Below are 25,512 nucleotides of genomic sequence, written 5' to 3'. Positions count from 1 at the left end.
CCAAACAGGCCCTCAAAGGAATAGAACCACCCCTATGAAATCCATCAACATTAATCAAAATAGCATAGGTGGTCCCAATTGAATAATCCAAAACCCATATAAAGATGCGTCTTTTCTGCTACCTTCCTCAGTTGAAAATTTGTGTTAGTAGCATTTTTTATTGACTTTTTAAAGTGAAAAAAATATTATGAGGCATTAAAAAATGTACAATAAATAAACAAAATTGCAGTATGGAGAGTGTCGGTCACTGTCAAACAATGTGGAAATTTTTATTTTCTCCGCAAAACCAGTTTCCACTGTATTCAAACTCGTCCAGAATTCAACCGCAATAATCGGTTGAGCAATGCGACAAACACACATTTAAAACATACGACTCACATACGTTTAACGGTTTCAGACACACTTGTATCAGCTGTTATTTTAAAGGTTGTCTCCTAGACTTTTTGTAATCAGATATTGTAAATAAGCAGAAATTTCTATGTTCAAGCGGTAGGCGTTACAAATATAAGAATTTCATGAAATTGAAAATATTTCTATAATTATTATAAGCTCAACTCAACTATTAGCCCCACTAAGGGTAGAAATAATTTCAATAAATACAATGGAATAATACCCATAAACAGATATGGAGATTCAAACTTCGGACCTACTGAGATACAAGAGTTCTGGCCAATTGAGTTATATCCCAGTTGATTGACAAGATTATGGAAACACTTCCAGTGAATACAAAACCCAAGACATCACAATTGCAAAGAGACAATTCATAGAAAAAGAATGATCTTTCAATTAATTGAACCTCCACTCAAATAACACCCACAAAAGCATTAGATTTAGAACAGAAGATTAATTGTTTGTAAGCCCCGTATAGAAATATATATATTTGTATAAATTAGCATAATAAAATATGCTTGATAGAGATTGGAACCAGATAGTATACAAATTATCAGCTCATCAATTACCAATGAAAACATCACCACCTCAACATTATCATGAACCACCAAAATCCGAAGAAAACCCATAAAGTTTCTAATTGAATTCATCACACCTGCGCCTGATCTCACCTTCGTTTCCAGTCTTCACATCCAATGCACTTAGCTTCTCCATTGCTCTCTTAAATGCATCAAAAAACACATCCTGATTCGCAGCATATGTTTGCACATAAGGCCTCGTCCTCGGATCGGAATACAATGCCCGGTCCGAGGACAACAGGCCGAGCCCCTCCGGCAAGTTCTTGTAATACATGTTGTCGAATTTGTTCGGAGTCATGATGTCGTTGAAAACGGATAACGTGGGGTTCTTATGGAAATCCGCGCAAGCGTTCCTCAACCCGTCTGCGTACCGGGGATTGTAGCTGGGATCGGACCGCGAGCTTTTGCTGTAGTTGTAGATGTTTGAGCTGAATTCTTTGCAGTGGGAGAACCCAATTGTGTGGGCTCCTGTTAAGGCCACCATTTCTTGGATTGTGAATCCTTTTGAGGCGAATAGCTTGATGAGTTGGGTAACAGACATTGAAGATCCGGGAATATTACCTTCAAAAAGGGATCACTCGCAGATCAGTTCACAAACTAATTGACAGTAGCGATTTTTATACGACTAGTGAAAGCTGAAATGAAACAAAAGCAAATCCAAACTGATTTGAGCCATCGTCAATTTTACTGTAAGATTTTGCACAAAAGATGACATTGTACCTTCTAACCGCAATTTTAGCTATCAATTTTGTATGCTGAATTATCTCTTTGGCAACTAAGAGCAAATCCACTCACTGGTGTGAAAACAACAATGTTTTTGCACCAGTTTGGTGCCGTTTTCGGGCACAATCTTGAATCAAGACCATTGGATAAAAAATATCTCATTTTTCAATGCAAATGAAATAGCTTGGACGATGCCAAAGAAATGGCAATAACCATTTTTGGTAGATTTGGCATAGCCATTTTTTTGGCATCAACAAATGGCAAACTATGGCTTTGGCACAAGCCAAATTTTGGGTGGGTCTGTTCCCCTTCCCCTTTCCCTTTCCCATCTCCAATCCTAAGGTTTGTAACTTATGGAAAGGAAAGGAAAGGAAAAGAAAATGTGATGACAATGAGAAGAAAATGTAAAGAAAAGGGAGGATTTTCTTTTTTAAAATTTTCCTTTCTTTTTCACTTTTTCCAAACAAAGAATCTGATTACGATTTGAATCAAAAGTGAAGAATTAAAGGAATCAAGTTAGTTACCTTGAACAAGTGAAGATTTGGATACACGCCCATCTTTCCGCCCTAACATCACGTCGTAATACGGGCCTCCCATCATTGTGACCAGATTCCGCGCACAGACGGCGAGGATGTCGGCGCAGGAGACGACGGAGGGGCAGGCGAGCTCGAGGGCGGTCTTGACCCGGACGACGACGTCGAACCCGTCGCCCGGGAGGGAGAGGTTGACGTCGGCGTCGCGCTCGGCGGTGTTGAAGGGGGTGGAGGAGACGAGGACGGAGGCGTCGGCGCCGAGGACGAGGCAGTCGTGGAAGAAGAGGCGGAGGGTGGCGGCGGCGGTGGTGGGGGAGTTGATCTGTTTGTTGGTGACGGTGGTCTGGACGATTTGGGCGAAGGAGGGGCAAGAGGTGTTGTAGTAGTTGAGAGAGAGAGGTTGGGAGAGGGAGGGAGTGAGGAAGAGAGAGGAGAGAGAGAGGAGGAGGAGGAGGAGGAATAATGGGGGTAATGCCATGGGTCTGACAGAGCTGCTACTACACTACTGGTGGTTCCTTCTCTGAGTCCGAGTTTGAGAGAGAGAGAGAGAGAGAGAGAGAGAGAGAGAGGAAATGGGAGTATTGGGTGATGGGGGTTCACAGGGAGGGTTTTACTGGGTGGGAGAAACCAGAGGAGAGAGAGGAGCTTATCATAAATGAAGTACTGTATTTATGTTGGATCATCCGCACCAATTTTTGCCATTTTACCATTGCCATTCTTATGTTTTTGCCAATAAATAGTCATTTTGCCGGACTCGCCCCCACTACACGTCCGGCAGTTTATCTCGGTAATGAACGGTTCAAATTTTCATTTGAACAATAGACATTTTATGCTACACAACCGTTTTGTCACTCTTGTTTTGACATTTTGTGCTACACAGCCATTTGAACAATGGAAAATGGCAAGTGTGCTACACAGCCATTTTGTCATTCTCGTTTTATCTCCCTCTGTCGATAAAAAATGACAGCTTTTAGTCATTTATTTTCTTAAATTTGATAAATAAAACAGCATTTGTCATATTTGAGAAACTTGTAAGGGAAAAAAAAATGGAACGAGAATTAAGAACGAAAACGCGGATTGTTACCGTGAGACGTAATAGACTGGAGGTGAGTTGGTTTTGTGTTGAGTATGAGCACACGGCCAGTCTTTGTTTTCACTGGAGTAGTAGTCTTTAGCACAAATCACGGGATCTATGTTATATGAAGTGGGGCCCGTTTTAATTTGTGATCTATGTTATGGAGTGGGGCCCGTTTTAATTTGTGATCTATGTTTATGAAGTGGGGCCCGCTTTAACAGCGTGTTGTTTTATTCCCGCATCTCCACCTTTCTCGTCCTCTTTTTTTGAATTTTTTGGGTGTTAATAGTACTTTAAAAATAAGGAGTAATTTTCGCACTCTTTAAATTATAACCGCACTTTCAAGGAGAGTGCAGAAATCAATACTCCACCATTTTGCCAATTGAGAGAGTGCGGAAAACACTCTTCAGAAGAAACCATGTGAAGTTACGAATTCAATCAATTCAAATTAAACAATTAGGAGTATTTAGTTATTTACATTATTCGAATTCCAACCATGTGAAGTTACGAATTCAATCAATTCAAATTAAACAATTAGGAGTATTTAGTTATTTACATTATTCGACTTCCAACCATGTGAAGTTACGAATTCAATCAATTCAAATAAACAATTAGGAATATTCAGTTATTTACATTATTCTAATTCCAACTTGATCTATCAATAGTATTATACTCGCACCCGCTTTAGACCTCAGAACTCTTTTTACCAAACATTTATGTGAGATTCATACACTTGATCTTGAGCCCCACATGAATGTGCAGTGATGAAGAGGCGTCCCAAGGCACTGAATAGATTTTTTTATCCAATGATTATTGCTCAATTATAGACCACCAATCATTTCATTTCGAGCAGAATTTTAGCTCCGAAAAATTACTCATTTATTTTTCCTAGAATATAGTCCCCTGCTATTCTGAAAATACTCCGTACTAAACAACTTCTTCTTCAGACATTTTTGTAGATTCACGAGAATGTGTGGTGCTAAAAGATGTTCGGCATCACATAGCGTTGCCCAAAAATACCGGACGATTTTTCTATCAAACTGTATATCTATCTGGAAAGTAGTGTATTGGTTGGAAAGCAATTTTGCTACAATAATGCTTGGGAGTTGGGACAATAGTAATAAATCTCATGCCATTGTCGTAATTTTTTTTATCTGAAGCAAAAGAGGGACTTTACTGCACAACTAATGGTAGCGATCCTCTGCACGTTCGGCGTCAAACCATGTTATAGGCATATCGAGTATCAGTCTAACCCAACGTACATATTTTATCATCATCTCTAAGACCAAGTGAACCAGCAACTGAGCAGCCGAGTAATACCGATCGAGAAACGGCACGCTTCAAACGCTACTACAATGATTTTAGTAACACAAAAAAAATTACTTTGGCACACCTACAGACCTACTACTAGTTTGGGTAATTAAGTGCTTTCTACCTTGGTCATATCTTTTCTTTCTTCTGAATTGGGGACCTAGCTGATGTCGGTGCGCCCCAAGATTATTGCTCGATCTATTTTACAACATAATAAGGTGGACGCATTATTGTAGATAGTTTGTTAAGAATTTTGGCATGTAAAGATTTTCTATGACTAGTAAAATTTCAAAAAACAAAAAAACAAAAAACAAACAGTGGATCAAAAAATGTTTTAAGTTTTAAAAAAGGGAAATGATTTAAAACATTCATCTATTATCCATTGGCACTCCTATTTTTTGTCTTTATTCACTTGAAATTACCAACTTATCCTTCATATAGTCCATTTTGGTGGGCTAGGTTTTTCTTATTGTGCTTCATTATAAGATATGGGCTTTTGGCCATATGACGTTTTGGTTTTTAATTGTTAGATCTGAACATATAAGCCGACGTGTGTAATGGGGTTTGTCTCAATAGGGGTGATTGAGTTTTGTTTCAGTTGGATGTATTTTTCAACTATGGTTGGATTTTTCCTTCCCCTTTTCTTAATAAATGTTTTGCCGATTAAAAAAGAGAGAGTAAAAGATAACATAAAAAGTGTCAATAGATAAAAGAAGAAGGGTAGTGATTTTGCCATACCTTTTTTTGATAATGTCACATTCTGCAAGTATATTTTTGGTGTAAAAATACACTTACAGAGTATGACATTATCAAAAAATAATGTGACAAAATTATTTCCCAAGAAGAATGTGAAAATCATTTTGCCTAGAGAAAGTACAAAAAGGGTAGAATGACGAAAAGAGAAGAGGGCGGCGAAAATTGTACAATAATGTATCTAAATACTACTACTATTTGTTGGTGCAGAAAGGTACTACTCCAGTACATATGAATAAATGCTAGGGGCTGGGCTGGGCTGGGTCCCAGAAAATTGGGACACAGCTAATGGATGTGCTAATCATGGCCTGGCTACAGCCATGCATGAGGGATGAAACATTATCGTGTGTTTCTTGGACATTGCATGACGGTGCTCAACTCTCCCTATAATCATGCATGCGCATGCGAAGCTCACGACGTGACTGTAATTTTTAAAGAGAGTTGGCACCACGTGACGATGTTTCAGCACTACTGAAGTAATATTTGTTCCGCGATAAACAGTGATTTCTTAGAAGACATTCGTCCCAAAATGTTGGTTCATCGGGTAAAACGACAACTCATATTACTCCCCGACGAATAGTGATTCTTTAAAAGATACTGTTTGGTTAGCTTTTCTCGATTCAAGATGGGTAAAACTAATCCGAAAGAAGATCAAATTTAATAATAGTGAAACTAAAAAGATGTAGATTCTAGTGGAACATAGGCAACCCATATCCCATCCCAGGGTCTAAATTCTAATGATAGCCAAAAAGTCATCAACTTTGATACACACTGATGTAGTGATGTGTAACATGATCAAAAACTAAGTAGGATTACAATAGGTTCGATGCGCACAACTACACCAAGGGCTGCAAACGAATCGGGCCGTTCGCGAGCAGCTTGAGGCTCGACTCGTTTATCAGTCGAGCCAAGCTCAAGTTCGAGTTATAGGCTCGTGCATTTTGCTGATGTCAGGTGAAGTAGTACTGATGTCATCTCTAGTGCATTCAGTTGTAGCAGTTGAGATAGTAGAGAGGTGTTTACTGAGATCACTTAACAGTATAGTACTTAGTTAAACAAACCGAGCTCAACTGTACTACAAATCTCAGCTCGTGTCGGTTTGTTTGCACCCTACAACGAGTCCAAGATTCAGAAAATATCAAGGGTTGCAGAATTTTTGGCCCACATAATAAATGAAGGCCTTGGATCCTTCACATTTTGTATAGTAAATTCATTTGTATTCAATAAACTGTCACGTTCTTATAAAAATTCATCAAGAAAGATGAAAATCAATATTTTTGACCTTAAACTTCTTGAGCTTCCTACATACTTCAAGAGTAAGCTGAATCTGCATTAACGTATTCTCTGTCTCATCGTCTGCATCAAGAACTACTTCTAACTAACGCATTCTCCAGACGAGCCCCCTATCCCTAGGAGTCGATTCCGTTAGGAGTGACCCGCTTTCTCTAGATTGTTCGCAGACCATTCCTGATCACCTTTAGCTTACTGACTCAGTGACAAAAGTTATCCGGAGCAGTACTTCTCCCGCTGTGCTGCCTAGATGAAACGTCTCAGTAACTACCAGATAAACCAGTTCATTCTTAGCATTTCCTTGGTTGTTCAAAATTGTGGTACAAGAAAATGCATTCTAAACAGATTCATACTGTTGCAGCTGATCTTCCAACAAAAGTTGAACATGATATATTTATATAGAAAAGAAAAAGCCTGTTGAGCCAAAAAAAATGGAAAATAAGACCAATTCTTTTCACACACAAAGGAGTAGATGAAACCATCAATTAATATTACTACATATTTACATCGGCAAGTAGTTGTTCGCTCGGTAGGAGAACTAACAAAGTGAGCACATTTCTTCTAATCTAGAGGAGATTATCCCTTCAGTACATTAGAGATTTTTAGAAATCATAATCCAGAAGTAAACGTCGCGCTGAGTTCAAACCAGCTTTATTTGCTAGAAACAGCAGAGCTAAGCATACTATTTGTATTTACAATTGCTCATGAAATCAGCAAGTGATGAATGATACGAAGCACCTTTAATTTCCTTATAAACTTTCCACCATTCCATGAATCTGCTTTTCTTCAAGAAAATCTCAGTAGAAACAGCATATTTCCTTACCAAGTCCATCACATAGTCTTCAAACTTGACCAAATCCGCCCTCAATGATTCTTTCAATTCCGGGCTAGTCTCTACATTCTTCAACGATTCACACGAAATCATTGCCTCCTCGACGTATGCCCAAAAGCAAGAATCCTCTGTTAGACTACAAGCCCTGTTCCTCTCCTCAGCATTGCCTTGATTCCCTTCTGATTTCTCATCTTCCATCCATTTTTCCAACAACTTGTAATGGTCTGATCTTTGTGCTAAATAGTCTTTCTTGCCCTTTTTGTAGAACTCGGCGATGTCAAGTGGTTCAACAATTCTTCGGTAGTTATTTCCCCCATAAAGCCATTTATATTGAAAGAACTTCCCCTCCCTCTGAGGCATTTTCTCTACTTCTTTCACCATTTCAACCCAGTACTGCGTGAGGATACTCTTTCGCTTAACGATCTCTTCTCTCCTTTTAGACTCGTCGATCTTGAAAAAATCATAGTAGCCTCCACGAGGCACGGAGACAGAGAACTTCTTGTACCATTCAAGATAGGTCATGTTTATTTTCATCGCGTTTAGTTTCTTGTTGGGGTCGAAAATATTCTTCTTCCGAGTTGCAAGATCCTTCATTCCACTTTCAAATTTTTCGATGAGAGAATTGATGTCACCATTCTCTAGTTGTCCCTGTCAATATAATCAAGTAAAGATAATAAGATTTGTTATACACAGAGGCTTTCAAATTTACTGTTATGTGTGTCGGACACAAGACACTTGAATAATAAGGATATAAGGTCCGTGCTTGAGATTAAGTAGGACACGGCCACACGACAGTTGAGGAAGGATATGATGTTCGTGTTCGACAGAGTAAGTGGGAAATTCACCTCAAGAGCAACTTTTGTGTAAATAGTATTTTGAATTTAGCATGGGTATGTGTAAAATCCTGTCATATGTGTGAAATGCCCTAAGACATCTTGTAAACGCCTCTCACTTGAGAGAAAAAGAGGAAGAATATCTAACGAAAATGGTAAAATGAATATCTTGCCTGTGTTGTTTCAACATTAATTGGCGCTATCTGAATGAAAATACCCATCTGAAGAGGAGTGAAATCCTTTCCCTCAAGCTGTGAAACTCCCCTACAAATCACTCCAAGCTTGTATTTTTCCAAAATCTCTCCATAACAGAACATTTGAGCGCCTTCATGAGGACCACCGTTTCCAACACCAACCGAGCTGGTTGCCACCATCAAGTCCAAAGCTGATTCAGGTTCCTCAAAGCAAGCAAAACTCGACTCTGAGCACAACAGAAACGTGCCAAACGGCTTGTAACCCGACTCAATAGAGTGTTCATTTTGAGGTGAAGACGCGAAGAGTTTTGGAATTGGATCTTTATAAGAGGCTACATGGAGAAAGCAAGAATTCCAAGTCGGGCGTTCTGATATAGCTTGTTGGAGGCCAGTATCACCGATAAGAGGGCAGCCGAAGGTGATACACAACGGGCGTTTTCTGTCTGTCGGGGGAACGGTTTCGAGCAGCCATAAGGTGAAGAGAGTGGCAATGGATCCCCCTATGGAGTGTCCAGTGACTATTAACCGTCTGCTTTTTTCATGCTGCAAGAAAACACATACATCGAAAAATTAGTCCTAGTTTTCTAGAAGTTTGAAGCTACAGTAATCCCATGTTACATTGGATTTAGGTACGAGTATCGAGTACGGGTACGTCTCTAAGTCAGATTCAAATGATTTTCATATCAAGCAGACGAGATACGTCAAAACATTCTAATTTCGTTGATATTATCAAAAAAATAAAAGTATCTACAAAGTGAGAGTATTCATACAAAGCATCTGAGTTTCACACATAGTTCATGATAAGTTTGGATTATGAAATACAGGCTTTGCTTCAACATTAATCGGACTCCCCCGGCAAAGGATAATGGAATTGGTCTCCAGAGATTAGTCAATGTGCGCTTAAAATTACAAAACACATGTGCAAGATGAATATCTAACTTTGTCGGACACGATTCTAGGCTCTTGTTTGAGTGTCGAGTGTTCGACATAAATATATTGTCATATATGTTTAGAAGAATGCAGAAAACAAAAATCCTAAGGAACTATCTCAATTAGGCCAAAATATTTGTTTTTGTCATACCTTAGAAACATTTATAGTACCCAAATTTCTTCTCAACCTATTAACAAGGTTGTAAACTTTTTCTCCATAGGAGTTGAACTCAGAGTCTCATTGTACCTAAAATTAGCTACACAACCGTTGGGCGAAATGCCACGTTAGAACTAAGCCTAATTAGCCTTTGGCTGAATCAACCAACCAATCAATAAATAGAACAATTCTGTACCCGCTGATATATTGATACCAGTTAATATCTTGAGAAGCGCGGTACCCTTGCTATGCACGCAAGAACAGACAATTACGGTTTTACCATGTCTTTGTCTTTCATAAGCCCTAGGCAAATAAATTAGAGAGGTGGTAGGAAATAAATGAGCGCCTCGGAAAAGTTCAATGCAATGATTATTTGTAATGCCTCTCTCATATGGTGTGAGACCTACGCATACATGGAGCCCACATCATCTGAGAGGGCGTCACAAATAACCAAGATTTTTTCGAAGGGGAGGAAGAAAAGAATGTGAGATGAGAGAAGTGAAAAGGGTGGTGTAGGATTTTGTGTGATATTTTTTTTTATTTCTTTATTATAAAAAATGAGGAAGTGTCAAGTGAAATACACCTCATTAGTATATACCATAGAGTTGACTGTCTTTGATTCAACATGTAGAAGTAGACAACTTCCTTGCTTAGAATAACCAATACAATACTCCATAAAAGTGTAGCTTTCTGTATTAACTAAAATAAAAAGCAATAGACACAGATGAGATAGACTTATTCACGGAGCCGCTGTAAAAAAGCTGCTCACAGAGCCGTGCGATTTCGGCTTTGGACGGTCCGGATTTAAATGAAACTTTTTCGAGGGAAGAGTTTACCTCCGTAAACAACTATTCACAGAACAATTCAAAGACGGAGGCCGAAGCACAATTCAAATAAGAAAATGAAGTGAAAACAATTCACTTCAGTCCCTAGTCAATTGACTCCACTTGAAATGGAATATCGGAGGGTGGAAATTTGATTCTTTAAATCTTAAAGGTTTGGTCGAGTGTGGGAGCTAGTATAGCAGTAAACAAAGAGTTAATTTATTTTTTAAGCTCACAGGTTAGCAAAAGAATCCTTGGAATTTTGCCTCCTCTGTAACTTCAGCATGCCGGGATTAATCATGATTGTCTCATCCTCCGCGCTGCCCCCGCAACGCCTAACCTAGATAAAGTTATTATGGTAACTGGTGATGTGAACCCGAGGTTATAGATAATGTACTTGTACTTCTTTTTTCGTTCGATACATAATGAAAACTTGTGTGAGGCATTGATGTACTCATCGGCGAGGGAACCACAATACATTTTTTTTACAGCATCTTTTTCGTTTGCGACCTTTACTTGATTCTTCTTTGGGCAGTGTGTTTTGTTATGGTTTGGTCGATTTCTCAAACACGTGTGTAAGCCGGTCCAAACACAGGGTATCAAAAGAAGAAACTAACTTGATTTAGAGAGAGAGAGAGAGAGAGGAACCTGGGTTTTGAGGAGAGAGAGCTGATCCTGGAGAGAGGAAAAAAGGGTAACTGCAGCCCTGTGGAGGGAGAAGGTTGGATTGACTTTGGTGCCCACAAATTGGAAGAGAGGGAAATTCTCTGTAGCAAGAGCATCAGATGAAGCAAGCAAATCTCTGCCTTCTGATTGCAGATACTGAGGGGTACAAGGGGGAGAAGAAACGAAAGATATGATTGTTCCAATGGGCGACTGTTGATGAACTTTGTACTTAATGGAGAGAGGAGATGTTGGGTCATGATTTGGAGGGGTTTCTCTGTAGAGTTCATCAATTGCACCCCATGAATGGTGGAGGAGGTCTGAGCTGAGCAACAGATTTCCTAATTCCACTCCACTGCTGAACCTGTGAGGAAAATGATGAGAAACCACAAAAAAAGAGTCAGAAATAGTCACAAGCATATAGTATGTAAGTAAAGTTGCGTTACTACAAAGGGTCCACTATTGTTCCATCAGCTCGAACCCCACGATTTCGCCTTTAGGCTTAGTTCGAGGGGATCGATCGACCACCGGGCTAAAACCGAGGGTACCAATGCTTCATTTTTTTCCCATTGTTTTTAGGAAACCAAAAACCATATGTAGGCATAGTCTTTTTGGGATTTTGAATACTTCCATGTTTAGTGATTTTAGGAAACAAGAAGGACAAAAACAAAGGAAAGGAGTGGGAGAGTTTTACAAACATGGTGGGTTTGTTCATCTCTCTCTCTCTCTCTCTCTCTCTCTCTCTCTCTCTGCTTTTGCTTGAAAACACAGCAAAGAAGAACAAATACAGTGTCTGAAGGGAAACCAGTTGGTAAAAGAAGAGCATATAGGCCACAGAATGAGTGTTAAATTCCATTTAGCAGCCTTTATGGAAAGATGTTTTACAAGTTGGTCAATGTGGCCTTGAAAAATTCTTTCAAAGAGGAAGCTTCGCAGTTGGAGTACTATTACTGATTTCTTTGGATCTGTGGGCGTGGCCTAATTGGTCGGTCACCGTGGAAAATTGAAAGACAAGCTTGCTTTCTATGATGGTGATTTATCTCCGGAGCTGTGCTATCCACACAGATTTCTGGGCACAGATTGTGCACAGATTTTGTTGTGGGGCTCACCACGGGTCCCACACAAATCATCCAAGCCGTTCATTAAATGTAAAACATTTTTTCAAGGGTCTCCATAAAAAATAAGCTCAATCCAATACCTATATGTGCTTCATCCAACCATCTAACTTTTCATTCAGATTTTCGGATAATGAAAAGTTATACGATTGGATCGAGTATCTATAGGTATTGGATTAAGATTATTTTTTACGGGGACCCTTTAAAAATATTTTACATTTAATGAACGGTTCGGATGATTTGTGTGGGACCCGTGGTGGGCCCCACAACAAAATCTGTGCACAATCTGTGCACAAATTGTATGTGTGTAGACTTTCTGTTATCTCCGCCACTGTAGTGTCACTTTCCATGGGTTTTCAAAAAGGAAATTTGCACTTTGACCCCTTGTACTTTGCCCGATTTGCAGATACACCCCATTTACTTTATTTTTAGCCACTTACACCTTTGTACTTTCACGAATCACGAATAGGCTAAAGGGTTGTGGGGTTACAGTACTGAAAGGGCTTTTAAGGCCCCGTTCCAGAACGCGAAATAAGTACTTATTTTTTAAGAAGGCAATTTTAAGCTCAAAAATGATTGGCTTATTGAAATTTAAAAATATGCATTATGGATCTTGTTTGAAAGATCTCATTGAGATCTTTAATACGGTGCAAAAAAAAATAAAAAATTAATTTTCATTTACATTATTTTTGAGTTTGAAAATGTGAAATAAGTACTTATTTTTTAAGAAGGTATTCTGGAACGGACTCTAAGTTTTTTCATTACCTCGGTTAATGGCATCCATCCCTTGCACTTTACATGAAAGTACATGGGGTGTAAGTGGCTAAAAATGAAGTACAGGGTGTGTCTGCAAATCGGGCAAAGTACAAGGGGTGTAAGTGCGAATTCTCCTTTTCAAAACAATTGGGGAGCTTTTGGTTGTAAGATGACTTTGAGACAGAACCTGGGTTACATAATGCGCGGATGAGTGTGGGTGGCCTCAAAAAACTACAATTCGTGAGTGAGAAGAAAAATGAGCGGAACGAAAGCTGTTTTAAAAAATTATGTGACTAAAGATGTGACATGAGATGTAATTCTGCATGGTTTTATAGATTCGGTGTTTAGTGTCGCAAATTGAGACGAGATTACATTTTTAAAGGATGTCGGTATCTCGTACGGACGTAGGATGAAAAATCCTGTTCGGTTATTTTGGTCGTCTTTGTTTTGTTTTAAAACCCAACTGGCCAATGGATTCTCCATTAAGTAATATCCACTTTTTGCTTTTCTTTTCATATCCTTGAGAAGTCATTTCTATTCCGCTAAATAAGTCAATTCACTTATTTTTTTGTTTTTAGTTAAATTTTTTTCGTATTTGTTAGTTTTTCGTCAAATTTTTGGAGATTATTGTATCGTCATGACGAGAGGAATCTAAAAAGTAAAGAATTATGATCGAAATCTAATTTTTTTGAATAAAGACGAAAAATTTGGCTTATTTTTATCTTTATTAAAAAAGGTTTCGATCGTAATTTTTTACTTTTTAGATTCCTTTTGTCATAACGATGCAATAATTTCCAAAAAATTGACAAAAGCTAACAAATACGAAATTTTTTTAAATAAGGACAAAAAAATAAACCAGTTGGCTTATTTAGCCAAACAGGTATTTTGTCGTGCTGTAACATTCTTTTTGTTGCTTAGAAATTCAAAATTGGGTATTAAGAAACAGGACCTACATATGGCCATTCCTGACATTTTGGAGATCCGAAGCGAACTTCGAGGTTGAGTCTCTTCCGTACTTTTACGAGCAAACAAAATAAACCATGCATATCTCAATCTAAAAATGGAAACAGCTATATAAAGGTAGATAAATTTTTCGAACGTAGTGATCTGTGAAAGTATCACATCTATTTATTTGGAAACGCATGTACAGTGATCACTGATTGTCACTGCCAACATTCCGACTAAAACAAACGCCGGAATGCCGGATTCACATTTTCTTCACCTATATTTCCATATTATAGGGGATGTTCCATTTTCCCCAAAAAGTACTTTTTAAAAAAAGATGGTAATTTTAAACTCAAAAATTATGTGTTTACGCAAATAATTTTCTTACCAATATGGATCTTGTTTGATAGATCTCATTAATAAGATCTTTTAAAAAGTGCAAAAAAAATTGAAAAAATATTTTTCATTTTTATTATATTTAAATTTGAAGTTACCTTCTTTTTCTAAAAAGTGGAACACCGTTGTCATATGTTAAGCAATATCTAAGTGATTTCCAATGAACTCCATATTTCCATTCGCTCATCTCCGGACCAACAAACGAGCCCTTAGTTAATAAAGTGGTCTCTCATAATAAAGGGGCTTCAAGTCTTCCTAGCTAGAAAAGTTTCATATTCTCTTTCAATGCCCTTCAGAAAGAACAATTCACATTGACAGTAGCAGAATATTCTCTTTCAATGCCCTTCAGAAAGAACAATTCTCTTTCAATGCCCTTCAGAAAGAACAATTCACATTGACAGTAGCAGAATATTCTCTTTCAATGCCCTTCAGAAAGAACAATTCTCATTGACTAAAAGGCAATTCACATTGACAGTAGCACATCAACCAGAAAAATGTAACAAAGGCAACCACAGAAAATGAACTGATTCGGGAGTAACCTGAAAAATTGCATCCCCACAAAGCCTAGGGCGGAACATAGATATATATGCAACTAGTGTCGTTTCCCGTTCGATGCACGGGGCAAACAATAATTTTTGTGTGAGTTTGATATTTTGTAGCGGAGCTACACGAATATTTTGTCTCGTGCATCGAATGGAAACGATGCTAGTTGATAGAAAAGAAACCCGGAGTGCGTGCTATCCCTCTGGAACAAAATGAGTGTTGAGCAAATCCGGACCGTCCATGCTCGGCAATGAACGACTCATATTGCAACAAATATTAAATCAAATTAAATTACTTTAAAAAAAACTAAATCAAATTAATTTGTAACAAAAAAAATCAAATATTGTACCATTCAATGCATGAAATAAAAAATTAACATTCGTTTTTTCGACCATGTGTATTGAATGGGCACAACTCTAGTGATAAAAAATATAATCAAATATTTTTTTGTTTTATGTTCGATGCACGCTAACATTAGTCTCATTCTGTACACTAAACGACATATATTGTGTAGAATGAATTTAGAGTACTACGTGATGGTACCTTGTTGGGGCATAGAATGACTTTTCATAAGTTTCTCTCTCTCACTCCCACATTCCCCTCCCCCTCTTTTTCTCTCTCGTCCCCTCCTCCTCTCCCACTTTTTTCTCTCTCTCATTTTTTTTAAAAACAAAACTCTAAATTTTAAGAATTTAAGATTGAGGGTTGGGAACTTTTTGGCTTCAATTACATTTCTATACTATATTGATAGATATGACAATCCAAACCGCCAACAAAACTGAAAATCATGACGGTGCTTCTTGTACACTGCATGACGGTGCTCAACTCTCCCCATAATCATGCATGCGCACGCGAAGCTCATGACGTGATTGTAATTTTTAAAGAGAGTTGGCACCACGTGACGATGTTCCAGCACTACCGAATAATATTTGTTCCGCGATGAACAGTGATTTTTTAAAAGACATCCGTCCCAGAATGCGTTGGTTCATCCGGTAAAACGACAACTCATATTATTTCCCGATGAATAGTGATTCTTTAAAAGATAATAATCTAGTAATTTTGTTAGCTTTTCTCGATCCAAGATGGGTAAAACTAATCCGAAAGAAGATCAAATTTAATAATAGTGAAACTAAAAAGATGAAGATTCTAGTGAAACATAGGCAACCCATATCCCATCCCAGGGTCTAAATTCTAATGACAGCCAAAAAGTCAACTTTGATACACAGTGATGTGTAACATGATCAAAAAATAAGTAGGATTACAATAGGTTCGATGCGCACAACTACAACTAGAGCTGCAAATGAATCGGTCCGCTCACGAGTAGCTTGAGGCTCGGCTCGTTTATCAGTCGAGCCAAGTGCATGTTCGAATCATAAGCTCGTACAGTACTTAATTAGTTAAACAAACTGAGCTCAACAGTACTGCAAATCTCGGCTCGTGTCGGTTTGTTTGCACCCAACAACGAGTCCAAGAATCAGAAAATATCAAGGGCCGTAGAATTTATGGCCCACATAATTTTCCTAAATGCAGGCCTTGGATCCTCCACATTTTGTATAGTAAATTCATTCGTATTCAATAAACTGTCACTTTCTTATAAAAAAATTCATCATGGACAGATCAAGAAAGATGAAAATAAATATTTTTGACCTTAAACTTCTTGAGCTTCCTACATACTTCAAGAGTAAGCTGAATCTGCATTAACGTATTCTCTGTCTCATCGTTTGCATCAAGAACTACTTCTAACTAACGCATTCACCAGACGAGCCCCCTATCCCTAGGAGTCGATTCCGTTAGGAGTGACCTGCTTTCTCTAGATTGTTCGCAGACCATTCCTCTCCTTTAGCTACTGACTCAACGACGAAAGTTATCGGAGCAGTACTTCTCCCGCCGTGCTGCCTAGATGAAACGTCTCAGTAACTACCAGATAAACCAGTTCATTCTTAGCATTTCCTTGGTTGTTCACAATTATGGTACTAGAAAATGGATTCTAAATAGATCCATACTGTTGCAGCTGATCTTCCAACAAAAGATGAACATGATATATTCAAATAGAAAGAAAAAGCCTGTTGAGCCAAAAAAAAGGGGAAAATAAGACCAATTCTTTTCACACACAAAGGAGTAGATGAAACCATCAATTAATATTACTACATATTTACATCGGCAAGTAGTCGTTTGCTCGGTAGGAGAATTAACAAAGTGAGCATATTTCTTCTAATCCAGAGGAGATTATCCCTTTAGTACATTGGAGACTCGTAGAAATCATAATCCAGAAGTAAACGTCGCGCTGAGTTCAAACCAGCTTTATTTGCTAGAAACAGCAGAGCTAAGCATACTGTTTGTATTTACAATTGCTCATGAAATCAGCAAGTGATGAACGATACGAAGCACCTTTAATTTCCTTATAATCTTCCCACCATTGCATGAAGCTGCTTTGCTTCAAGAAAATCTCAGTAGAAACAGCATATTTCCTTACCAAGTCCATCACATAGTCTTCAAACTTGACCAAATCCTCCCTCAACGATTCTTTCAATTCCGGGCTAGTCTCTCCATTCTTCAACGATTTACACGAAATCATTGCCTCCTCGACGTATGCCCAAAAGCAAGAATCCTCTGTTAGACTACAAGCCCTGTTCCTCTCCGCGGCATTGCCTTGATTCCCTTTTGATTTCTCATCTTCCATCCATTTTTCCATCAACTTGTAATGGTCTGATCTTTGTGCTAAATAGTCTTTCTTACCCTTTTTGTAGAACTCGGCGATGTCAAGTGGTTCAACAATCCTTCTGTACGTATTTCCACCATAAAGGTAACTAACGAGAAAGAATTTTCCCTCCTCCTGAGGCCTTTTCTCAGCTTCTTTCACCATTTTAACCCAGTACTGCATGAGGATAGTCTTTCGCTTAACGATCTCTTCTCTCCTTTTAGACCTCTCGTTTCTGAAAATGTCATAGTAGCCTCCACCAGGCACAGAGATCTTCTTGTACCATTCAACATAGGTCATGTTTATTTTCATCTCGTTTAGTTTCTTCTTGGGGTTGAAAACATTCCTCTTCAGGGCTGCAAGATCCTTTGTTCTTCTTTCAATTTTGGTGATGAGAGAATTGATGTCACCATTCTCTAGTCGTCGCTGCCAATATAATCAAGTAAAGATATAAGATTTATTGTACATGGAGGCTTTCAAATGTACTGTTAAGTGTGTCGGCCCAAGACACTTGAATAATAAGGATACAAGGTCTGTGTTCGACAGAGTAAGTGAGAAAACACCAATCACTTGAGAGAAAAAGAGGAAGAATATCTAACAAAAATGCTAAAATGATTATCTTGACCTGTGCTGTGTCCTTAAGACCAAAATTAAACGAGAATCCCGGCAGTGAAGCATACTGGCACCTCACACAGATACACTTACCTAAGTTCATATAACATGCATTCAAGTTATGTAACTAGAGATGTCCTAGGAGTATATGGAATGGTAGAAATTGCTACTTCAGGACCCTTTAACCTTTCCTTGGATTTGGATTCTCACAAAAACAACCTTTCCCTGAACTTGGGTCACATGACTCCTAATATATGGCAAATAAGGGACAGTTTTCATTTTCTTCTATGCTACTGCCTTGGTGGGATTTCAATTTTCATGCCTTTTATCTCAAGGAATGGATAGAAAAAAATGGTTTCCAAGCAAATAGACCAAGAATCAAATGACCTGTGTTGTCTCAACATTAATTGGCGCTATCTGAATGAAAATGCCCATCTGAAGTGGTGTGAAATCCTTCCCCTCAAGCTGTGAAACTCCCCTACAAATCACTCCATGCTTGTATTTTTCCAAGATCTCTCCATAACAGAACATTTGCGCGCCTTGATGTGGACCACCGTTTCCAACACCATCCGAGCTGGTTGCCACCATCAAGTCCAAAGCTGATTCAGGTTCCTCAAAGCAAGCAAAACCCGACACTGAGCACAACAGAAACGTACCAAACGGCTTGTAACCGGACTCAGTAGAGTGTCCGTTTTGAGGTGAAGACGCGAAGAGTCTTGGAATCGGATCTTTATAAGAGGCCACATGGAGAAAGCAAGAATTCCAAGTCGGGCGTTCTGATATAGCTTGTTGGAGGCCAGTATCACCGATAAGGGGGCAGCCGTACGTGATGCACAACGGGCGTTCTCTGTCTGTAGGGGGAACGGCTTCGAGCAGCCATAAGGTGAAGAGACTGGCAATGGATCCCCCTATGGAGTGTCCGGTGACTATTAACGGTCTGGTTTTCTCATACTGCAAGAAAACACATACATCGCCAAATTAGTCCTTGTTTTCTAGAATTTTGAAGCTACACTAATCCATGTTACATGGATTCAGGTAAGAGTATCTAGTACGGTACGTCTCTAAGTCAGATTCAAATGATTTTCATATCAAGCAGACGAGATGCGTCAAAACATTCTAATTTCGTTGATATAAACAAAAAAAATAGTATCTATAAAGTGAGTATTCATACATAACATCTGAGTTTCGCGCAGAGTTCATGATAAGTTTGGATGATGAAATACGGGCTTTGCTTCAACTTTAATCGGACTCCCCCGGCAGAGGACAATGGAATTGGTCTCCGGAGATTAGTCAATGTGCGCTTAAAATTACAAAACACATGTGCAAGATGAATATCTAACTTTTTGCCTTGTTCTCTTTGCTTTTCAAAAAGAATTTTTCAAAAAATTCCCCCTAGATTCTCCATACTTCCAACATTTCTCTCTCTATCTCTCTCCACTTATTACCCCTACTATTTTTCAAAAACCAAACCAAACACAGCAATAATGTCGGACGCGATTCTAGGCTCTTGTTTGAGTGTCGAGTGTTCGACATAAATATATTGTCATATATGTTTAGAAGAATGCAGATAACAAAAATCCTGATGAACTATCTCAATTAGGCCAAAATATTTGTTTTTGTCATACCTTAGAAACTTTTATGGTACCCAAATTTCTTCCCAACCTATTAACAAGGTTGTAAACTTTTTCTCCATAGGAGTTGAACTCAGAGTCTCATTGTACCTAAAATCAGCTACACAACCGTTGGGCTAAATGCCTAATTAGCCTTTGGCTGAATCAACCAACCAATCAATAAATAGAACAATTCTGCACCCGCTGATATCTTGATACCAGCTAAGATCTTGAGAAGCGCGGTACCCTTGCTATGCACGCAAGAACAGACAATTACGGTTTACCATGTCTTTGTCTTTCATAAGCCCGAGGCAAATAAATTAGAGAGGTGGTTAGGAAATAAATGAGCCCCTAGGAAAAATTTAATGCAACGGTTATTTGTAATGCATCTAGTGGCGGACCCACGTTAGGGCACTTGGGGTCACATGCCCCTAGGGGCTTTTGAAAAATCCCAAAAAAAAAAAAAAAATTATACATAGATAGGTTAAATATAATATATCTCTAGAGAGTGGTAATTGTGTAACGTGTAAAGATAGTAAAGCTAGGTTTGATTCCCCCTTCTTACTTTTTTTTTCCTTGATATCCTAATTTAATTGCTCTCTCTCACTCTCTCTCCCTTGCTTAAATTCTCACAAGATTTGTAATGTTTTTCACTAATTGAAAAGATACATGATGCGTGTGGACATTAAATTTTTACTTGACTTATTTGAACATATTTTAAAAAAAAGACTAATGTGGTACCACTATGTACCTACTGGTATGCAAAAAAAATAAATACTTTGTACAAATACTGTAAAATTGAAATTTAAAGAATGATCAATTTGGATCAGGATTAGTAAGCAAAAGTTAGATATAAATACAAAAAAGTCTCTTATACCATTATGAAAAGTTCCAAGGGCTTGAGTTCAATTTCCAAAACCCTCTATCCCTTGTTTTTTCTTATTTTTTTATTTTTGTTCCAACTCTTTCATTTATTTCTTCATTTTCGTTCTACCTCTCTTCCTTAATTTTTTTTTTAATTTTTGTTCTACCTCTTTCTTTTATTTCTCCATTTTTGTTTTATCTATTTTTGTTTTCCTCCCAATCCACAATATTATGAAAATTAAATTACTAAATTAATATATCTTTTAGTTTACTTGCTTTGACTTTGGCATTAATCTTACGGTTGCTATTGCGACAGTTGAAAGAGCATTTTTAGCCATGAATATTGTGAAAAATCGGTTGCGGAATAGAATAAGTGACCAATATTTAATGGTTAAACGATAATTTAGTTGTATACATATAGAGAAATGTTTTTTAAGATTGTGAATAAAAGGTGCCCCAGTATATGGAATTTCTGGGTCCGCCACTGAATGCATCTCTCACATGGTGTGAGACCTACGCATACATAGAGCCCACGTCATCTGAGAAGGCGTCACAAATAACCAAGATTTTTTCGAAGGGGAGGAAGAAAAGAATGTGATATGAGAGAAGTGAAAAGGGTGGGGTAGGATTTTGTGTGATTTTTTTATTTCTTTATTATTAAAAAAAATGCGGAAGTGTCAAGTAAAATACAGCTCATTAGTATATACCATAGAGTCCCGGGGGTGTTCCGGTTTCTTTTAAAAAAGAATTTTTAGAAAGGAAAGGTAATTTCAAGCTCAAAAATTATGTGTTTACGCAAATAATTTTTCTATCAATATGGATCTTGTTTGATAGATCTCATTAAGATCTTTTAAAATTTTCATTTTCATTATATTTGAGTTTGAAATTACCATCATTTGAAAAAAAAATACTTTTTTTTAAAAGTGAAACACCACCGACTGTCTTGGATTCAACATGTAGAAGTAGACAACTTCCTTGCTTAGAATAACCAATACAATACTCCATAAAAGTGTAGCTATCTGTATTATAACTAAAATAAAAAGCAATAGACACGTATGAGATAGACTTATTTACGGAGTCGCGGTAAACAGGTTGTTTACGAAGCCGCAAGATCTCGGTCATCCGTTTCGAATTTGGACGGTCGCGATTTACCTCTGTAAACAACTGATCACGGTCACGGAACCTTCCATCAAAAAGATTTTCTCCACACAGATAAGACCGTATATTCAAGATAGGAAAAAGTCGAAAAGGGTACAAGTGATTGGGAGCAAGAAGGCGGCCGAAGCACGATTCAAATAAGAAAATGAAGTGAAGACAATTCACTTCAGTCCCTAGTCAATTGACCCCACTTGAAATGGAATATCGGTGGGTAAAAATTTTGATTATTTAAATGGGCAAAGTCCACTTTGGCCCTATGTGATTATCGCCATATGCGATATCTCCTTATGGTTCAAAATTGATCACATAATCTATCTGTAGTTTTGAAAATGTGCAGATAGACCCCATGTCATGTTTTTCATTCATATTAACGGTGATGTATCTCACAGGTTTGGTGGAGCGTGGGAGATAGTATAGCAGTAAACAAAGAGTTTTATTTTTCAAGCTCACAGGTTAGCAAAAGAATCCTTGGAATTTTGCTTCCTCGGTAATTTCAGAGCGTCAGAATTAACCGAGATACGCATTGATCATCCCATTGTCGGCGTTGCCCCCACAACACCTAACCTAGATAAAGGTATTTTGGTAATTGGTGATGTGAATGTGAACCCGAGGTTATAGATAATGTACTTGTACTCCTTTTTTCGTTCGATACATAATGGAAACTTGTGTGAGGCGTTGATGTACTCATCAGTGAGGGAACCACAATACATTTTTTTTACAGTATCTTTTTCGTTTGCGGCATTTATTTGATTTTTCTTAGCGCAATGTGTGTTGTTTTGGTTTGGCCTATTTCTCAAATGCGTGGGTAAGCCAGTCCAAACACAGGGTATCAAAACAAGAAGGGCAAATTTCACAAACCTTTCCTGAGGTTTCTGACAAGTCCAGAGACCACCCTTTAGGTTTCTGAAATTACACTGCCCTCCCCTACTTTTACTGACAATGTCAATATTCCCCCCTCTCATCAACTTGTCCAGGATGGCGTTAACTTTAACAATAAAATGACTATGACACCCTTATATCGAAGGCACACAAACGGAAAGATGATTACTCGTACTGTACAAGCTTAACAGTTGATTAAGAACTTAAGCTCAAAAAATTGATTTTTACTTTCCTTTTTCTATGTCGCAATTCATATTTTAATCATACTAGAGTAACTTACATAATTACTTGTCATTGGTGAAGAGATGTGTCAAGAGTTAATACGTGAATAATATTTTAGTACAGAGTATTACTTTTCGTTGTGTTTTTTGCTTGTCATATGGCCTAATTACAGAAATTAAAAAGAAAAGAATTTTTCGGAGTATATAACAGAGACTAGTATTTTTACAAACGAATGCATTTATTAGTTTGTAATACTTGCATGCATTAACGTCTTGTCCTTCCTCAATTATCGGTCCAGTATTTTCTACCATATTACCGTATTTATTTTTTGCAATTTCTTGGTTAGTCTTTTGCTAAAATTTTAGTAGCAATGATTGGTCTCAACAAGAAGAATTAGAAAAAGTTTAAAAAAAAAGTTAAATTTTTTGGATAGAACGACGGTAAAGACAAAAAAAAAGTAGTTTTTTTTAAATTTTTTTTGGTCTCTATGTTTCTTTTTTATACTTTTGGTCATAATTTTTATTTTTTAATACTCTTTTTTTAGCGACAATAATTAAACCAAAAAAATTGACATCAATCTTACAAAAATTTAGAAAAGACGAATAAAAATATCATAATTATAAAATTTAACATCATAAATTTTTTTATCAACCGTAAATGCTTCATCCGATTGTCCACTTTGTCATTCAGGATCCTAAAATTAATGAATATTGAACAGAAATTAGACTATTGTATCAAGTATTTATGATTATCTGATTGAGTTGATTCTTTACAAGGCAGCTAATTTTTTTTTCTAAAATAAAAGAATAACTCGAATTACTTGTGTGGGACTCGAGGTGGACCCCATACACAAATCTGTACTCAATTGGTGCCCAACCTGTTGGTACCCATAGTTGAGTTGAATGACTAAACATGTTCAATTTGATTAAAAGAGAAAGTGAAAGAAAGGAAGACAACATATGAGGTTTTTTTTTTTGGCAAAACATGTGAAAAATAAGGAGGGATTTGGTAATTATTTCATGTAAAACTAAAACCCTGAGAAGTTTTTGGGTGCTAGGCGGGTACCACACACGTGGTGTATCCCGTCGGCGATCTCAATTGTTCAAACGTATTTTGGACGATTCAGATTTTAGAGAGAAAAAAAAGGAGAGAGAGTGGTTGGGTGAGGGGAGACATAGGAAATAAATCTGGGCCATCCAAAATACGTTTGGACAGTTGTGATCGTCGATGGATACCACCACGTGCTACCCGCTCGTCACCCAAAATTTTCTCTAAAACCCATAACTTAAAATTCTGGGAAAAAAATTGCAACAATATCTTTTCTTGTATCGAGCCAAAAGTGCTCTTATTCACTTAAAATGTCTTTTATTCCATTTAGACTTTATTCTAACTACTATCATACAAGAATTAGATTTCCAAGACCAATTGGTCCAATCATGCGTTGAAGATTTTGATCCTAGGTTCCAATAGTGCATACCACATGAGTGGTTAATTTCTTTGTCAATATGAAGAATGAAATGGAAGGATCGACTAATGGAGGGCAAAATAGGTATGTTTGTGTTAAATAATGGTGACATCATCAGAAAATCTACAACTTCTGTTAGGATTTTAACGGAATAGTAACACAGGGGGGAATATGGGTATTGTCAGCAAAAGAAAGGAGGACCATGTCATTTCAGAAACTGCAGGGGAGGTTCCTGCACTTGACAGAAATCTCAGGGGCGGTCAGTGAAATTTGCCCAAAAAGAAACTAACTTGATTGAGAGAGAGAGAGAGAGAGAGAGAGAGAGAAACCAACCTGGGTTTTGAGGAGAGAGAGCTGATCCAGGAGAGAGGTAAAAAGGGTAACAGCAGCTCTGTGGAGGGAGAAGGTTGGATTGACTTTGGTGCTCACAAACTGGAAGAGAGGGAGATTCCCTGTAGCAAGAGCATCAGATGAAGCAAGCAAATCTCTGCCTTCTGCTTGCAGATACTGAGGGGTACAAGGGGGAGAAGAAACGAAAGATATGATTGTTCCAATGAGCGACTGTTGATGAACTTTGTACTTAATGGAGAGAGGAGATGTTGGGTCATGATTTGGAGGAGTTTCTCTGTAGAGTTTATCAATTGCATCCCATGAATGGTGGAGGAGGTCTGAGCTGAGCAACAGATTTCCTAATTCCAGTCCACTGCTGAACCTGTGAGTAAAAATGATGAGAAACCATAAAAAAGAGAGTCAGAAATGGTCACACACATATAGCTTGCATGTTAGAAAGTTGCGTTACTGCAAAGGGTCCACTGCTGTTCCTTCAGCTCGAACCCCACGACTTCGCCTTTAGGCGTAGTTCGAGGGGATCAATGCTTCACAGTAGTATTTTTTGTTGTTTTTAGGAAGCCAAAACCATATGTATGCATGGTCTTTTTGCGAAACAAAAAGGACAGAAACAAAGGAAAGGAGGAGTGAGAGAGTTACAAACATGGTGGGTTTGTTCATCTCTCTCTGTCTGCTTTTGATTGAAAACGCAGAAAAGAAGAACAACTACAGTGTCTGAAGTGAAACCAGTTGGTAAGAAGAGTATATAGGCCACAGAATGAGTGTTTAATAGCAACCTTTGTGGAAAGGCATGTTTTAGTCGGTCAATGTGGGAA

General features: G+C 37.9%; 1 protein-coding gene across 5 annotated transcripts; it reads right to left on the bottom strand.

Annotated features, from left to right (window-relative positions):
- Positions 1 to 865: 865 nt before the first annotated feature.
- Positions 866 to 25,512, bottom strand: LOC131304880 (peroxidase 31). 5 transcript variants are annotated; one of them, XM_058332332.1, is made up of 4 exons: positions 25,341 to 25,467; positions 11,072 to 11,450; positions 8,492 to 9,055; positions 7,123 to 8,133 (listed from the first exon to the last, which is right to left on the bottom strand). In XM_058332332.1, exons 1-4 carry the CDS (start codon positions 25,355 to 25,357, stop codon positions 7,336 to 7,338), a joined length of 1,758 nt encoding a protein of 585 aa, XP_058188315.1. In that variant the 5' UTR covers positions 25,358 to 25,467; the 3' UTR covers positions 7,123 to 7,335. The 5 variants fall into 5 exon arrangements, with proteins under 5 accessions (XP_058188317.1, XP_058188315.1, XP_058188313.1 ...); XM_058332330.1 differs by lacking the exon at positions 25,341 to 25,467 and adding an exon at positions 11,785 to 12,002; XM_058332331.1 differs by lacking the exons at positions 7,123 to 8,133; positions 8,492 to 9,055; positions 11,072 to 11,450 and adding exons at positions 16,926 to 17,965; positions 18,539 to 19,102; positions 24,683 to 25,061 and having other exon boundaries at positions 25,341 to 25,512.

The sequence above is a fragment of the Rhododendron vialii genome, chromosome 10a (genome assembly GCF_030253575.1).
Source record: "Rhododendron vialii isolate Sample 1 chromosome 10a, ASM3025357v1".
NCBI lineage: Eukaryota > Viridiplantae > Streptophyta > Magnoliopsida > Ericales > Ericaceae > Rhododendron > Rhododendron vialii.
Note: the sequence above shows the minus strand (reverse complement) of the source record. Positions and strands in the feature narration are given on the sequence as shown.

What these genes read in the sequence shown, in the direction of transcription:
- LOC131304880 (XM_058332330.1), bottom strand. Translation starts at nt 11,942, where the DNA reads ATGGAATTTAACACTCATTCTGTGGCCTATATGCTCTTCTTTTACCAA. An exon ending in GAGATGAACAAACCCACCAT is followed by an intron (nt 11,451 to 11,784) that starts GTTTGTAAAACT and finishes TTTTCCTCACAG; the next exon opens with GTTCAGCAGTGGAGTGGAAT. An exon ending in TCTCTCTCCTCAAAACCCAG is followed by an intron (nt 9,056 to 11,071) that starts GTTCCTCTCTCT and finishes GTTTTCTTGCAG; the next exon opens with CATGAAAAAAGCAGACGGTT.